Below are 18,589 nucleotides of genomic sequence, written 5' to 3' on the forward strand. Positions count from 1 at the left end.
AGCTAGTGAGTACACAGATATGTTAATCTGTTACGGGATGGCTCACGAAAACGCACAGAAGCAGCCGTATTTATCGCGAAAGATTTCCCAACCGAGCCCATCCAACGGTGGGTTTAAAGATGCGTTCGGCGTGCGCGAAATACGGGTTTTGTCAGTGTGCAGAGACAACAGTTAGTGCAATTTGATCGCGGTGTTCGTCGGAACATTATTGAGGAAGCAATTCTAAACGAGTTCGAAAATGATCCGACGAATAGTGTGCGGCGCGTGGCTGAAAATGTGGGTGTATCAAGACAATTAGTGCACCGCGTGATACGGGGATGGATTGCATCCGTTTCTACCAACGGGTGCAACATCTTCTCCCACGGGACCAGAAACGCGCAATCTTTTGTCAAGGTATTTATATTTTTTCATTTCTTAAAACTCATTGTTTTGACAAAATACATGAAAAAGCGAATAAAACGATCGACGCGCAAACTCTTTTGTTAAATCTAATTCGTTGTTTTATTATCAGAATCGTGAATCTTGCAAGCAATTTGATCGTTTTCATTTAATTTGAAAAAAACATTTAATCTTGTTAGACAAGCAGGTCGATGTAAACGTTATGTACGTACACAATCGACGCATTAGTCGACCTGCTTGACTCTAAATACGTTGAGAACGCGTATACATACATTTGTCTAACGTGTACATATGTATGTATACTTTGTTATAACTGATACTTATAATTAATTTAATTTCTCAATTAATAATAATTAATAATGTATGTTGACAGTCTTTTTAGCTCAATGTCGTCAAGATGAGACGTTTCCTGACAATATTTTATGGAGCGACGAGGCAATTTTTACTCCAAATGGAATTTTTAATTCTAAAAATTTCATTATGTGGCAACATCAAAATCCACACGCCGTTCGTCAGTGTGCCTTCCAATTTAGATGGAAGTTAAACGTCTGGGCAGGAATAATTGGCAATAGAGTAGTAAGTATTTTTCTTACATAAAAATTATAATAAAAAACCAAATTTTAAATATTTGTATTATTAATTTGCAGATTGGTCCGTACTTTTGCCTCCGCGCCTCGATGGAAGATACGCGCAATTTTGGAAAATCATCTTCCAATTTTGTTAGAGGAGCTTCCTCTACAAATGCGGCAAACGATGATTTTCCAGCACGACGGAGCACCACCGCATTATTCACGTCGCGCGCGAATGGTCTTGGATCGACACTTTCCGGATCGGTGGATAGGCCGAAATGGTCCAATTTCGTGGCCAGCAAGATCTCCAAATCTTAACGTCCTCGATTATTTTGTGTGGGGATACATAAAAAATCGAGTGGAAAATGTGCGCGATCGTGTAGAAGAGGTACGCGAAACATCATAGCGGCCTTCAATACAATTACGCCGAACGTAGCATCGCGCTACTCGTCAAATTATTCAAAGAGCACGATTATGCATTCAACAACAGGGCAACCATTTTGAGCAGCTAATGCACTAATTTTTAACAGTGGATTAGGCCTATTGGGGACACCACTAAAAAAAACGCGCCAAGCTATCTACCTCGCGAGGTGGTGTGGAAACGATAGCGTTTTCATACCGCAATAATAGAATTTCCATAGTCAAAACAATTAAAAAATAATACTTTATTCATCAGGTTGCTTATCTATTAAAGTTATAATAATAAAGACATTAAATCAAAGTAATCGCGAACACGAATAGAAAATAATACAAAACAAACCCTACAAAACCCAAACCTCTTCCTCACCATGCGTCGTCGCTTCCCTTACCCGCGCACCGTCCTCCGACTCGCCTAAGAACCGAACCGCCCAATCTATGATTTTTGTAAAGTCGCGTGAGATGGGCCGTACTTCCAGCGTCTCGGTAGCTTTCAGCGGCGCGTTCTTACTCGCACGGGGGGCGTCAAATCTTTACATGTTATTTTCTCGGTTATTTACGCCTAACTTACAAAACCGTATAGGACTTTTCTACTTATTTTTCAAAGCCCAACCTACAGCTAAGAACTTTTTTATATCAACTGGGACACCCTGTATATATATATACAGGGTGTTTGAAATAAGGTTTCCTTCCCGGTAACTGTAGATAGATATCGGGAATACAAATCGAAAAGTCAGATATCATTTAGTGAAATTCGTAACCGTTACCGAGTAAGAAATTACTGAATTTTGACGAATTAGCGCGGAGCATATAATAAGTCGGGCGCGGCAGGTGAGCGGGTGGGCCTTAGGGAGAACGGGGGTGAAACGCCGACGGTGAGGTGGGGGTGGGAGGAGTCAACGTGGTGTGATAGACATGTCGCGCGGCGTTTCACCCCCGTTCTCTCCCAAGGCCACCGCTCTCACCACCGCGCCCGACTTATTATGTGCTCGCTAATTCGTCAAATCAGTGCTTATGGTAACTTCGAATTTCCATGATATCTGACTTTCCCCGTATTCCGATATCTATCTACAGTTACCGGGAAAAGAAACTTAAACACCCTGTATATATAATATATATATATATATATATATATATATATATATATATATATATACAGGGTGTATCATTTCATATTGACAAACTGTCAGAGTTAGATAGGTCTCGTGGATACAAGTTAATAAGTCTTGTGCCGTTTTGCAAAATTCTCAATAGTTATTGAGAAAAAAATTAATTTGTTTAGCGCAAGAACGACAAGGAAGCTACGCATGAGTGAGCGCGACAGGCGAGTAGCTAAAAATGGTGCCGTCGCCTGTCACGCTCACTCACGCGTAGCTTCCTTGTCATTCTTGCGCTGACAAATTAATTTTCTCAATAACTGTGAATCTTGCAAAAACGAAACAGGACTATTAACTGTATCTGAACCTCGACGATTTGTCAATATGGAATAATACACCATATATATACAGGGTGTCCCATACCTCATGACCCACCCGGGAGACATAGGTAGTTTTAATTATTTTGAACAAAAGTCCCATACCATTTTTAATTTGGGCGTTTATTTGAGAAATCAACGTTTGAAAATTTATTATATCCGACCGAGAGCGAGACGATGCGACGAAACGCGAGCGAGCAGTGCGGCGATACGCGAGGCGTGGTTAAAGACATCATGCGAGCGAGACGATGCGACGACGCGCGAGTGACACGATGCGATTGTAGTTAAATTCGCTCGCACGTCTTCGCATCGTGTCACTCGCGCGTTGTCGCATCGTCTCGCTCGTATGATGTTTTTAACCACGCCTCGCGTATCGCCGCACCGCTCGCTCGCGCGTCGTCGCATTGTCTCGCTCTCGGTCAGATATAATAAATTTTCAAACGTTGATTTCTCGTAAATAAACGCTCAAATTAAAAATGGTATTTGTTCAATTAGAACTACCCGTATCTCCCGGGTGGGTCATGAGGTATGGGACACCCTGTATATACAGGGTGTCCGAAATATTATTAGCAATATTAAAACTGTGGGTAAAGAATCAGATTTGGAGACAAAAAGTCCTTTACAAATTTGTAAAATTCGTAACCATTATTGAAAAAAAAATTAATTTGTCTAGCGCAAGAGCGACAAGGAAGCCACGCGTGAGTGAGCGCGACAGGCGACGGCGCCATTCCTAACCATTCGCCTGTCGCGCTCACTCACGCGCAGCTTCCTTGTCGCTCTTGCGCTAGACAAATTACTTTTTTTTTCAATAATGGTTACAAATTTTACAATTTTTGTGTCTCCAAATCTGTTTCCCTCTACAGTTTTAATATTGCTAATATATTTCGGACACCCTGTATATATATATATATATATATATATATATATATATATATATATATATATACATATACACACGTATCAGTTAATTAGAATAGTCTTATCACATATTGCCTACGCTTATTCGCTCTTCGTATGCATTCCAAAGCTGCCTTCAAGTAGCCATAAGGTGCTTCTGTAATTCCTCTGCCGACGATTGCTAAATCAGCGCCGGCGTTAACAACAGACCAGTGATGTTAGATGGGACGGGTTTTTACGCGCATGCGCGGCCAATAAGGCCTCAGTTCTGTACACGTTACAATAAAACTTGGTTTTTTAAGTACCCATACACATTTTATTAAAAATAATTATTTTGTGTATAATATTAAATATATTATGTAAATAAGGAAAGGGAGACATTAATAATTAATAAAACAGAATATATGTTTAAAATAAAATATTTTATTTGGCGGAATCTTGTACAGAATACCAACATTTGTTGCTAGGGTAAGGAAAACCGCCGAAAATCTTACCAGTATTCATAAAAAAAACGTCTATAATAATTATAAAATAAAATAAATTTAATTTTAATCTTTTAAAACACAAAAAACAAAATAATAAACTATTATTAATAAATAAAAAATATACATTTTAATATATTATATAAATAATTTCTTTAAAATAAAGTTACTCTGAAACATACTGAAAAATATTATTGCACAAATAATTACAACGTGATGACTAAATTGACTAGAAAAATTGTGGCTAGGTATAGTATTTTACGCAAAAAATAGAAAAAAAATTGAAGCAAAATTATTCAGCCTCATCAGATGTGCTATCGTATAAATTATGTGAATTATGCAGTTCTAGATGCCTACGCTCAATTTCAAAATTAGTACAATTAATACCGTCCGCTTGAAAACTTGACCAAACTACACAAAGAGCAGAAACATTATCATTAGTTAACCGATTTCGTTTTTTACATTTAATATCCGTTACCATTGAAAAAATTCGTTCGGCCTCGGCATTTGAGTGAGGAAAAGAAAGAACGATTTCTACTAAGAATTTTAAATTTTGAAAAGTCTTTTCCTCGTTAAAATTTGTATGATTTAATATCTTGTTCCACATAATATCTATTTCTAAAATTTCTAATTCTTTTTTTTGTTCGTTATCAAAAATTGAAGGTAGAATTCGCCATTCATAAGCTAATTTACAAATATCTATATCTTTTACTAATATCGCGGCAATATCTGTTAAATCTTTAAATTTTGTTCTACCTTCATTATATAAAGCAATTTTTGGATCTAGAAACATTAACGATTGAAAAATAGAATCATTATACGGTAAACGTTTGGGCATTTCTAGAACTGCAATTTTATAAAAATTTAGACAAACTAATTTAAAATCTACTCTACATTCATGTGATAATAATTCTAAAAACTTTTCACATTCCGGTCCTACATATACATTTTCTAAATTTAAAATTTGTTTATCATTATTAATATTAATATTTTCAATATTATTTAATGCTTCTACGGTCATAAAATTCTGAGCCAATTGATGAATCAATTGTCGGCTACTTACATATAATTTATGTATTAAAATTTTTCGTGATTGAAACAATCCATTAAAATTATTAAAAAAATTTAACACGTATTTTAAAAATAAAAAATAGGCTTTAATTTTATTATTATTTAATGAACTTAAAATAACGTCTGCCGATTGTAATTTATCTTCTACTACTGCTAATATAAAATAATTTTTTAAAACGTCCCAATTTTCTAAAATTCTTAAAACGCATTGATGTAATACGAGCCATCTAGTTTCCGATAATTTTAATAACTTGTTTCTTTCCACTTCGAAGAGATCTTGGAAGTCTTGTAAAATTGCCGTTCTTTTGGCACTCCCGGAAATATAAGAATATATATTGCGAATTAAATTTTCACACAATGACGGGATCTGTTGACAAGCTTTACTAGCTACTAAAGCGGAAGAATGACAAATACAATTTAAAACAATTAAATTAGGAACTTCTAGTTTTAGATTTTGCGCGAAAGAATTATTACATCCCGTCATTACCGATGCGTTATCACAAGCTAACCCGACAATATTTGAAATAGGAATTTTTTTTTCGCTTAAAAGATCTTTGAAAGTTTTAAAAAGTTTATTGGCTGAACAATCTCTTGCGTCTAAACTTACTAATTCTAATAATTGAGTAATAACTTGGCCATTGCCAGGCGAAACGTATTTTGCAAGAACACACATTAATTTTGAGTCGGATATATCGGTGCTTTCGTCAATTAAAATTGAAAATTTGCAAATCTGCAGATTGTTAATTAATTTTTCTACTTCGCGTTTGGCTATAATGTGTTTAACAATTTTATTACATTTATTCCGACCGAGTTTGAGATCTTGAATAACTTTCGATTCCAAGCAAATATCCTTCAAAAGTTGAATTAAGAGATCGGCAGTACTAAAAGCAGTATTATGTTCCGCGAAAAAAGCAGCTAATTTAATTTCGGCTCGTTTAACTTTATCTTTATGATTTAACTCTATTTTATCATTGGGACTTTCATTATAAATTTTGTTATTTAAATTAATATTAGTTATATGTTTGACCGTTTGTGAATGTTGTACTAAATCAGATTTATTACATCTGATGAGCTTGTTACATGCAGTACATAATGCTTTATTTTCTTGATGGTAAGGAGCCAACCATCCTTTAAAAATATTTTCATCTAACCACGAATATTGAAATTCTCTAACTCTACGTTTCTTAATTGCTCCTTTTTCGTTCAAAGCCATATTAAAAATAAATAATTTATTTATTCTTACCTTAACCAAAATTACGTTGTCTGTCACTCATTACTGCATTTACCGCCAACAGTGCTTAGCAAGCTCGACAATTGGCGAGCTAGCAGGCTCGGCGATTGGCGAGCTCGATATTTGTCTGCTCGTTGATTGGAAGAATCAGTGTTTGGCGGGATTACATTTAGTGACATATGTAAGGACTTGAAGTTAATATAAATATTCATCTATTTTTGATATAATTTCAATGTAGAATTACGGAATTTTAATTTACATTGGCTCCTTATTATTAAAAAAATATAAAAATGTGCATTGCCTATAACATACTCATCAGATGTTGTAAGATCAAATATTAGATGGGTATATAATATTTATTATTATATTTTTTAAATAATTTGACTATTTTATTTATAAATAATATTGTTTTTATTTATATATTTATCAATTATGTATAATTAAATATATATACAAATATATACGCGTGCCCTTTTTTAAGGATCTTCTACGTTTAGTAAGGTATACAGAACTGAGGCCTTATTGGCCGCGCATGCGCGTAAAAACCCGTCCCATTTAACATCACTGCAACAGACCGCGGATCGTTGTACTGCTGGCCTAGTCCATCGCAACTTTTTTTTAGCTTGACACCGGGTGTTAGCTGAAGCAGTCCGGGTTGTGCCGAGAGATTAGACTGGCACACAAGGCCTATCACCAGATCGGAATTTTTTTCCGCCATCGAGATGGCACTTTTCAGATAATTCTGTTTAAAATTTTCTAGTTTCTTTAGGTTCTTGGCGTAATTATTTGATCTCATAACTTTAATAGAAAGTATTCAATATTACAGTAAACGTTTAATTTCTTTTTGGGGGCTCTAGTTTTGATTGTAATTTTATTTATTTTGTAGCAATTTTAATTTTGCGCGCTTATACTTGGCGCTTTTTTATACTTTCTTTTAAAAAAAAGTAATTTTGGGGGGATTGAGAATTACGCGAATTACTTATACAGTATAAATTGTATACAGGTTGTATAAGTTTAAAATAATTAATAAATATCGGAAACGAAATCCTAGCCTTCCCGGCGCCGTCGCGTCGCCCAATACGCACTTTAAAGAGATCTAGCTTCTTGCTAGCCCTTTCTTTGTTTCATCAGACAAAGATTAAGCACGCATTGTGTCTTAATAACGATCTGCAAATACGCAGTGCCATTCTCTGGCTAACGTCACGAACGATCGTGAAATCAGAAACTATAATATCTGGCAAGCAACGCTTGCTCAGTTCAAGAGGCATTAGAAGCTGCTGAAAAATTAGGCTACCCCGTAATGGCACGCGCGGCCTTTTCGCTTGGCGGTCTCGGTTCGGGTTTCGCTAACACGAAGGACGAGCTGAAAACGTTAGCGCAACAGGCTCTGGCGCATTTCAATCAATTAATCATCGATAAATCTTTGAAAGGCTGGAAGGAAGTGGAATACGAAGTTGTCCGTGACGCGTACGACAACTGCATCACGGTGTACAATATTGTAGGATGGTTGGAACAATTAAATAAAACGAGGGATTCAACACGAAGACGCGATTTAATTTATTCAGAGAATTATAAAAGAAATGAGTGCACGAAGAACGTGTTGTCCGTTTTTCTGCTTCGTATCGCGTACGCGTTTTTCAGATCGTCTTCTATCGCCAGTAGGGAATAAACACGGGTTCTAATCCATGGGGCAATGAGCGGGGCGCGGGGACGGGGGAAGGATCTACAGCAAGAGGAGCGCAGGGAGGGGGAATCTCACAGGCGTAGAGACGAACGAGTCATTCCACTCTTTTTCTCTTATGTTTCTACGCCAGTGAAATTCCCCCTCCCTGCACTCCTCTTGCTGTAGATCCTTCCCCCGTCCCCGCGCCCCGCTCATTGCCCCAAGAATTAAAACTCCTCTCTGCGCTCCTCTTGCTGTAGATCCTTCCCCCGCCCCCGCGCCCCGCTCATTGCCCCAAGAATTGTAGATCCTTCTCCCGTCCCCGCGCCCCGCTCATTGCCCCAAGAATTAAAACTCCTCTCTGCGCTCCTCTTGCTGTAGATCCTTCCCCCGTCTCCGCGCTCCACTCATTGCCCCAAGAATTAAAACTCGCATGTCAGCGAAAATCTTACGCACCGCCCATTTTCGCACCGACCATTTTTATTACGCACCGACCATCTTTACGCATCCGAGAATCCGCGCATTGTCCCCGAAAATTAAATAAAAAATTTTAAAAATATAAAATTTTGCTCAACAATTAGTTGGGCCGCTTTCGTTTGACGGACGGTAGGTCGTCGTCGATGAACGCAAAGCGCCTCGTATGGCCGCACAAATGTAGACGCTTGTCTACAATGTACGCCCCGTCGTCGCCAACTCTTGGTGTCCTGTCGACGACAACCTCGTCGACTTTTCTTGTGCGGACGTACTCGTGCAACCGGTCGCCCTGATATACGTCCAGCAACGCGACGTTGTTCTTTTTTTGCGTGTTGCACCACAAACCGCCCGAACTGAATACGTTTTTCGCACCTATCTCGCGGTTAAAAATGTGATGGATAATTGAGTTGCAATTATCCATCTCGCGATACGTTTCGTTCACGACTGGCAGCTACGAGCTCGTCGCATAATCGCGATGCATAAAAAATGCTTATGCGAAAAGAATGCATTTTTTTCAATGCGCATTTGATGGCGAGACTACATTCAGGTGACGAGACCATAATACCGAGAAATTAAAATGCAAACGTAGCAAGATCAGGAGACGGTAGAAATTTTATTTTATTAAGAACAGTGGCGCATACATTCAGCAAAGATAATAAAATAAAACAAAATTTTTTAATATTACTTTATTACATATTTTATATATTTACATTTAAACACTATTTACAATTACAATTACAAGTAATATTTCTTTTAACGTTGTATTTATTAAGAAAAGTACATAAGAATGAAATTTTTTAATAATTATTAATATATTTTATATGCTAAAGACAAGAGCTAACAACTCACAATCAATAAATTGGTTTCTATCAAATAAATTGCTAGCACGTATTGCATCTACAACATTAGATTGGTTCTTCACAGCTGAAGTGATGTTTGCGAATTGCGCACACTTGACATCAATTTGATTGAGAACTGCAGTCATTCTATCAAAAGTTAATGTGATGCAGTCATCGAGAGTAAGCATCCTGTGATACGTTGACTCAGTCATTAATATGTGTACTTTGTTGGCTTCCAATCGCAGAAGATTTAAATTATTCATGGTATAGAGTCGTGCTGATACTGAACCGAGTTGTACAAAATCTTCTGGATTTCTGAATTTATTATGAAGCAGATTCAGAATGTTTTCCTGGTATTCACAAAGAGACTTCCAAGCTTCGAGAGATAATACAATTTCATGTCCTCGAGTGTCACCGATAGCGATCTCAACATAACTTTGCGAGCCAACGTTCACACCAATTTCGAGATATTTATAACTAGTGGCTGTAAGCGCATAACGTCTGCTTAACAAGCGCATAGTGCGTTGTTTGGTTGAGGTGCTGTAAAAGTTTTTATATAAAAAAATTGAAAAAATTTGTGCAAAATTAATACTCACACATTATTTGAATATGATGTCGATGATGATGTGCTAGCTACAGCTGGAACGTAGAAGTCCATTTTGTATGCAGTGTTTTTCAGCGTGAACGAATACGACTAATGCTGTAGTTTAATTTTGGCTTCGAATTTATACACAAGCCCCCACTATAATTGCTATCATTATTAATATAAAATGCATTAATCAGCAAGATTGATTTTATCGGCAATGTTCTTTCTATGTATTATATGCAACACATATTGGACATATATAGCATGGAAATATTGTATACGTTGGAAGTCTGCAATTGGTGCATGATCTTCCACATAATGCACCGAAAATATCTATTTCATGTTTGACAATAGATTGCATTGTTTCACTATCATTTAAATTAATCATGCATGATGCACACAGCACAGTATTTCCAATTAACGAGCAATAATAAAAAGTTATGATACAATGTCTGGTTTGCCCATTAAGTGCGCGAATTCGCGGTGAATTTAATGTCACACATATGCGATCTTCGAGGTCCTCACTTTGATCACTCACATAGTCACTGTTATCAGACAATGTGGAATTATCATCGTCGTCAGATAAATCTAAGTCCATTAATACATTTTGGCCTCCGTCTTGTTCTTCTTCTTCATCAGATAAGTCCATAATTACGTTTAAATCAACCATTTTTATATAAAAATGTTTTTTAATTGCGGCTTACGTTTAAGTGAACAATTAATATACATATATGCATGAAAAAATTCGGTGGTTTTTATATTAGCCATACATCGCCGGTGGGTGGGATTATAATTTTGTGAGAACGGCGGCAGCGAATAAGCGTTAAAAGTCACATACGTAAAGCCAATAAGATTATTTTACTGTAGTGAGATCAATGGATATATAAAATATGCAAATTATGCATTTTATAAGTTCAAAGCACTGTACGAGAAGAATAAAGGTGATGTATCAGATGACAAATGTTTGCTAAAACGTTGCATATGCAATTTGCAAAAGCTAATAAGTTCAATGCACTGTGAGAGAAGAATAAAGAGATGCATTCGATGAATAAAATGGTAACTGGATCTATCAAGAGGCACGGTAGTGCCTCGCGCCAAGTATAGGCGCAGCGAAGCACTGCCTCTTATACGCGAGACGACGTTTTGAGAATCCATAGATTACCAGATCTCAATAACGGCTCAACCAATCGCTTTCTTAATAGGCTTATTGTATAGATTAGGGTCGACTTATATAATAAAAGTGTTCTTATTAATTCGCTCCGTTGTCTATAAATAAAGATATCGCGTTAATTGTTTTGGTTACAAGAGTAAAATTATTTAAGATTCTCCGTCGTCATTTTTACGTCTCGAAAAATGTCCCTTTCGTTTTTGCATCACTAGATGGCGTGGATTGATTTATCGACAGTTTGTTTGATTTATCGACTCTGTTGATATTTGACGTGTGAGGCAGAGAGCTGAACTTTCGATCGCGGCCGGCCACGCGTACAGATGCAGAGGCTCGTCCGTGTGACGCCAGCGCTTCGACTGCCGTCGGATAGAGGAAAAGGCCAGAGCTATACACTATCTGTCCTACTCTTTCACGGCGTCGTCGGTAACTCGGTAGTTTCGGTATCGCGCAAGCATGATGGTAACCGCTCGAATGCGAACGGCTGCTCTTATTTACCATGTACTATAAAACTTACCATGTTACCATCATTACCATGTAAAATAAAAATTGAAAATAAATAAATTGTTATTCATAAAGAATCCTTCTCTTTTTAAACTAAATCATTTTTATCTTATAAGTTAGCAGTACGAAATAAGCAGAGTTAATTTTTATAAATTCGTAGCTAATTTGTTGTTAAAAAGTAATTGGCAAAGAAAAAGTTTGTTACTCTCTGCTTTTATTATAATACATTTTTTTAATAATGTTCAAGTAAAAGAAGATGAAGTTGGTCGCAAAGGAATTTAATCGAGATAACGCTTTGTTGCTTATTTATCGCTAAATATTTGCCAAAGGAAAATATTAAATTGCTATTTTCTTTTCTTAGTTAACAAATTAATATCTTCTACGTAAACGCTCGTTATTAGGTAACGGTTGTTGCTATCGATTCGGGGTTTCAGATATTTTGTTTAAAAACTGAAAAGAAGTCATTTCAATTGTTTAAACAATTTTTTACAAAAAGTCACTCATCGGATTCGATCGCCGGACGATGTTGCGAGTGACATAGTATAGTCTTTTTTTCAATATGAACATTTTTGCTAGTTAACAAATGGATATCTCCGAGATCGCGTGTCCGATTTTTATAATTTTTTTTTAACAACGTTACAGCATCGTCCGACGACCGAATCCGATGAGTGACTTTTTGCAAAAATTATTTAAACAGTTTAAACATTTTCACGATGTAAAATTGCAATACTCAAATTCGGCGATGCATTATATGAAACCGAGAATAAAAATAATTTGTTAATTCGCAAAGCTTGCTATAATTTCCCTGTTATTAGTCAAAATCCTAGACCTAGTACGCGTGTAAAATGTCGCAAAAACGAGGATTATCAATCCGCGGCGTGCGGCGTTGTCTGCTCAACGAATTCGCTGCTGTCCACCGTTGCCGTTTCGCTTAGCCGAGTAATGCCTAGCCGATACTTTGCTTTTTCGATCTGTTCGCCGCCCGCCGCTGACCACTTGTTGCCTATGTTGATCAATTTAAAACTGACTGTGCCTTTTCTAATAAATAATACTTGCGTTTGCTTGTCGTAAATGTACTACAACTTTTTACTTTTTAACTGTTATACATTTTTCAAAATGTTGCATAACATTTCTTGTTAATTTAATGTAATCCAACTTCAGATTTCGACGTAAAAACTACAGTACTTTCGTCAAATATGAATAGGTGGAAATTTTATAAAGGTTGAGCGAGAGATGTTTAATAAATTAAATCGATTACAGCGTTATGCAGATTTTAATTTTTTATTTGCACCTCATCATCAATTTTTTATTTGGTAGTTACAATTCCGAAAGTTTATCCAACCGATTAGATTTACTCGTGTGTTGGTAAAACCGGGCCTTATTAATAAAAAAAAAAATTTCCAATTTTTATTATTTGTCGACATATTTTTAATTTACAAAATTGTTAGAACGGGTAGAATATGAAAGTATATTGCATCGGTTTTTGCGCGCCTTTTGAAACTATATTTCGTATGTGTTTACAATTTTTATGGGTTAGCTGATGGACGTAATAATACAGTTCTTTGATACAATAGTAATACGGTCCATTGATACGTGGTAATAAAATATTTTGATACAATGAAAACTCAAGTCGCTGCGTTTTGTAAAGCGCTTATTCACTCACTCGTTCATTCTTTCTCACTCTTTTTCATTGCGCTGTGCCGCGGCCGTCGTCGAGTCTGTCGACGACGTCGCGGCCGCGGTCATTTAGTCACGCCAATAAATTTTAACGACGTGAACGCCAATAGTGGAGAAGAGAACATACGTACGACTGACCATTGGTTCATTTTGGTCTAAATTTTTTCAAACTATCCAATGGCTATTCGTTATACGTTTTGAAACTATGCGATAGCCAGCTCACGTCGCGAATTTCGCGCTTTTGCTTGGGATTTAGGAAATTGAAACGGATTCTTTGGTCAGTCGTGCACCGTCGAAGACGCGAATAAGTACTGCGTTGATATCGTAGTATCTTATTTTTTGCCGTAATTTAGAATCTAGATGTTTAGTCGAGATTCTTCGGGCGCGTGTTTTTGCAAATGTGAGTGTACGATTAGTAGATAGTAGATTTACAAGTGTTTTGTGGGGTGTACAGCGAATTAAGAACACAGTTGTAATTAATATACCTCGCTGCGCCTATACTTGGCGCGAGGCACTACCGTGCCTCTTGATAACGCTGCTGGCTTAGTATAAATTATAAGCTAGAATTTAATGGTGCAATAGTGATAAGCAGTAATAAGGTATATTTTAGAATTATTTATATTTTTACATTTTTTGTTGAAATTATATTTTTTTATTAAAATGGAAGCATCTAAAGCATGTGATGGCGCGAAAAAGAAAATGAAATCAGTTTTTTCGGACAGTTGGCTTTTTGACGATCGATTTAAATCTTGGATAGGTAGAGTTCCTGATAATAATAGTCTTTTTCATTGTTTTATATGTAATAAAAATTTTTCGTGTCATTTGTCACATGTTTCTAGGCATATGGAATCTGCATGCCATAAGAATAATATAATAAAGAATACATCAAGTAGTTCCGGTATTTCAATAGAAGATACTGATAAAAAATCTGTATACAATATAAATTTTCGAAAACAATGGCTTGATATTCCAAAATTTAAGCCTTGGTTGCGTGAAGTACTTGACGATAAAAATTCATATTTTTGTACTATTTGTAAGAAATCGTTTAAATATGTAACTAAAAGAAATATTTATCGGCATGCAGAATCCAAAACGCACATTGATAATTTAAAAGAGTATGAAGAAACAAACACAGAGTTATGCACAGAACATAATGAAACATTTTTATCTTTCGATGATCGAAAAAAAATAGCGGAAATTCGATATGCCGCGTTAATTGCTGACAAAAATATTTCATTTGATACTGCTGAAATAATTCTGAATTATTTTCAAGATGTAGGGAAAGATCCCGATGTCTTGAAAAGTATGAAGTTAAGCGCGGCAAAATGTTCAAATATAATTTCGAACGTTTTAGCTCCAGTCGAGACAAATCGCGTAGTAGAAACGTTACAAAATACGAAATTTACAATTTTTATAGATGAAACGTCAGATATTACAAATGAAAAATGGATGACGTTTCACGTTCGATACGTTGATCCAGAAACATTAAATATTCATTCACAATTGGTAAAATTAATAAATTTAGATGCAAAAGATTGCAGTGCAAAGAAATTATTTAATGCTTTTAAAACAGAAATGTGGAAATTGAAAATTCCATTTCAAAACATTGTTGCTTTATCATGCGATAATGCAGCTGTAATGAAAGGGAAAAATTTATCATTTAAAACACAGCTTGAAAAAATAAATTCAAAAGTATTAACTCTTTCATGTCCATGTCATTCTATTGCGTTAGTTGCAAATGCTGCATGTGATAAAATACCTCATGTTTACGAGGATTTTATTAAAAAAATGGCATATTATGTTAATAGTAGTCCTAAGCGCTCAGCAATTTTTCGTGAATTTTGCAATTGCTTTCAAGAAACGAGCCACAAACTTTTAAGATTATGTGAAACGCGATGGCTTTCTCGTCATATGTGTATTGAAAGAATTTTAGAGTCTTGGGATACTATAAAACATTTCTTGACTGACATGATTGTGAATGAGAAATCGAGTGTAGCTGAAAATTTAAAATGTACTATGCAAAGTATAGACTTAAAGGCATATTTCTTATTTTTAAAATATGTTTTACAATTTTTGTTAATAAATTTAATATATTTTTTCAAGCAGTTGAAACAAGAATACATCTCTTGCATCCAAAATTAATGCATCTTTTGATTCAATTGTGTGAAAATTTTTTAAAACAAGAGGTATTAAAAAATGTACTTAATGTTACATTTTCTTTAAATGAAAATCAAAAACCTCTTGAAAATATTACTTTAGGATCAGATTGTGAAGAATATCTAGATGATTTATCTAATAACGGACACGCGGATGAAGCAAATATTATAAGAAAAAATTGTTTAGAATTTTATGTTACTGCAGCGGAACAAATTTGTAAAAAATTACCAATAAATAATAAATTTTTATTTAAATTAAAAGTCTTCCAACATGCAGCGTTATTTGATGCTCACAGAGACATTACGTTTAATGACGTTTCTTTTGTTGCTGAAACCATCGGTGGTTTTGACAAGAACGGTTTGAAAAATGAATGGTCTAAAATACATTTAGATTTTACAGATGCAGAGAAACAGCATCTCGCAACATTAAACTTTGATAATATGTGGAAAGAAATTTTTAAAAGTAAAAATAACATACAGAGATATGAAAATTTAAAATCACTTATTAATACAGTTAGAACATTTCCAAATTCTAATGCCGATTCTGAAAGAGTATTTTCATTTTTAACAGATATAAAAACGAAAAAACGTAATCAACTTTCTTCGGCTAGTGTTAATGCTATTTGTGTAAAATCTGCATTACGAACAAAAAAACAAAATATTTTAAATATGAGTATAGATGAGAATCACATAGCTTTAATGTCCACAGACAATTTGTACGCTAAACATTGTATTAAAAAAAAAAGTACTTTAACATTGTATTCCGCATACGACAATGATGACAATAATGCTGTTGCATCTTCATCTAATAATAATGAAATAGTCACAGCTGTAATATCCACAGATCATTCGTACGCTAAACGTTAAACTAAAAAGAAAAGTAGATTAGTATTCTACTCCACGTATGACAATAATGAAGATAATACTATTGCATTTTCATGTTATATTATTTTATACCATATTAAGTGAGAAAAAATTAATAGCATATGTTTTAAAATATGTAAAAAATGCTAATTTAATTATTGTCATGAGTAGACACCATGTCTGTAAGAGACACCATGTCTGTAAGAGACACCATGTCTGTAAGAGACACCATGTCTGTAAGAGACACCATGTCTGTAAGAGACACCATGTCTGTAAGAGACACTATATTTTTTGGGTTTCAAAGGGGTAGTAAAAGCATAATACACGACTTTGGTTGTTTTTGAGAAGACATTACTATTGTTATATAAAAAAGTTATGCATTTTATTTTTGTTGTTAATAATGATATGAATAACAATAATGCAATGCGTTGCTTTCACATTAATAATGCTAACAGTGTCTACTCGAACATAACTTTTATCGTCGTATAGTTTTTTCTACTCAATTCCTATCCTCACCTTGAAACGACCGTAATTCCTGGCCGCGAATATCTTGCAAGCGAGAGTGCCCGGACGTGCTCGCCGGGCGGACAGGATTCGCGAGTTGAATTGAGAGGTCCGAGAATGCACGAGACGTGGTTTATGTAACAATTAATTGATGCTTTATTCAATTAATAAAACAGAAATACATTTAAGCCAATTATGACGAACGCGTGATTGAGACGTCGCCGGACGAACACGAATTTAACAATAGATTCACGATGACGCGTTAATTGGCGCGAGTATGCGCTTGATCGGTACGGTGGTAATCGATACGCGGATCTATGACGGGCGGGCCGTTACAGGTTTTCGGCAGCCGCCTAGATAACGCCCTAATCGGAGCGCGGGGTGAGCGGCGCGAATATTTCCCCGAGTCGCGGGCCTGGGCGGGGCCTGATCTATGCACGCGGCGCGAGACGCGGTGATCGACCTAACGCTTAGATCGCGGCGCGAACGCGGTATGCGGACAGCGGGGAGGATGGAGCACCTGTTCGGTGTTGCAGTAGCCGAGAGTACTCGGCCGAGGCGGAGATCTCTCCACCCCGGTTTTGTGCAACGGTGCGAATGGATATTTTTCGCCTAGGCAAGCTGACTGTCGATCCGGGATCGAGATCGCTCGAAGGAGGCGAAGTGCGCTTCACCCCACGAGCCGGTCGTACCAGTCTAAGTCGCTTTCGGCAGGAAGATTCCTCTGCGGTGCAAGCGTCAGGAGTTCCTGACCGAGACGGAGTTCGCTCCACCCCGTTGGTTTGCTTGCTCCAGGAGTCGGTTCGGTTCGGATGTTCGCTGCGAAGCGAACGGCACGAGAACGGTGCGCGACTTCCCCGAGTTCGGCTTTTTATCTCGCACAAGGCGACATCCGGGGTATCCTTGTTCGTGGCGCCGGCCGTGGTATTCCGCGGTACCGTGCGCGTCGCGCTCGCTCGGATGAGTTCGGGGCCGCTCGGATACGCTCGTTCCGCGGGACTTGGCGCGTTCCGCGGTACTTGTTATAATTACGTATTTCGATGATCGGTTTCTTCGGGAGCCCCCCGCGCTCCCTTGCCTGGCCGAGAGGATGGTCGTCTCGTCCGTTCTTCACCGGGAACGATGCTCATTCCGGGGGCATCGTTACAACCTCCACGTGGTGATGCCTGGTAATCTTATCGATTTGAATAACCAATGTTAATCAAATGATAAGAGCTAACGAGGAAGGGAGACAAATTTTAGAGCCTAAAAAAAACTAAATTTTATTTAAACATACAGGGTGTCCCAGATCAGTGGACGGAGTTAAAAATAGTAGATATAACTAATCGAATTAAGACAAAAATCTTTTACCATTTAAAAAAATTCTGAATTTCCGAGAAAAAAAATTAAATTTATGTACTCGTAAGAGCGGCAAAGAAGCGTGGGCTGAGTGAGCGCGCGATAGACAGCGGCGTGTATATCTTAAAGGTGATGGACGGAATCAGCGCGCGGTGAGCGAGACAAGGAGACTGTCTCCGTCCATCACCTTTAAGATACACACGCGCGCACTCAGCCCACGCTTCTTGCCGCTCTTACAGTACAATTTTCTCATTTTTAAATGGTAAAAGATTTTTGTCT

The 18,589-nt window shown here is 36.8% G+C and overlaps 2 protein-coding genes across 2 annotated transcripts; one reads left to right on the top strand and one right to left on the bottom strand.

The window, feature by feature from the left end:
- Nucleotides 1-4,530: 4,530 nt before the first annotated feature.
- Nucleotides 4,531-6,522, bottom strand: LOC139102796 (protein FAM200C-like). The gene has a single exon (XM_070656936.1). The coding sequence runs from the start codon at nt 6,520-6,522 to the stop codon at nt 4,531-4,533; it is 1,992 nt and encodes a 663-aa protein (XP_070513037.1).
- A 7,769-nt stretch (nt 6,523-14,291) lies between these two features.
- LOC139102797 (protein FAM200A-like) lies at nt 14,292-16,471 on the top strand. The gene is made up of 4 exons (XM_070656937.1): nt 14,292-14,346; nt 14,533-14,751; nt 14,866-15,471; nt 15,555-16,471. The coding sequence occupies exons 1-4, from the start codon at nt 14,292-14,294 to the stop codon at nt 16,469-16,471; spliced, it is 1,797 nt and encodes a 598-aa protein (XP_070513038.1).
- The last annotated feature ends 2,118 nt before the right edge of the window (nt 16,472-18,589 follow it).

The sequence above is a fragment of the Cardiocondyla obscurior genome, linkage group LG05 (assembly GCF_019399895.1).
Source record: "Cardiocondyla obscurior isolate alpha-2009 linkage group LG05, Cobs3.1, whole genome shotgun sequence".
NCBI lineage: Eukaryota > Metazoa > Arthropoda > Insecta > Hymenoptera > Formicidae > Cardiocondyla > Cardiocondyla obscurior.

What these genes read in the sequence shown, in the direction of transcription:
- LOC139102796 (XM_070656936.1), bottom strand. Translation starts at nt 6,522, where the DNA reads ATGGCTTTGAACGAAAAAGGAGCAATTAAGAAACGTAGAGTTAGAGAA.
- LOC139102797 (XM_070656937.1), top strand. Translation starts at nt 14,292, where the DNA reads ATGGAATCTGCATGCCATAAGAATAATATAATAAAGAATACATCAAGT. An exon ending in GAATACATCAAGTAGTTCCG is followed by an intron (nt 14,347 to 14,532) that starts GTATTTCAATAG and finishes ATCGGCATGCAG; the next exon opens with AATCCAAAACGCACATTGAT. An exon ending in AGATCCCGATGTCTTGAAAA is followed by an intron (nt 14,752 to 14,865) that starts GTATGAAGTTAA and finishes CAATTTTTATAG; the next exon opens with ATGAAACGTCAGATATTACA.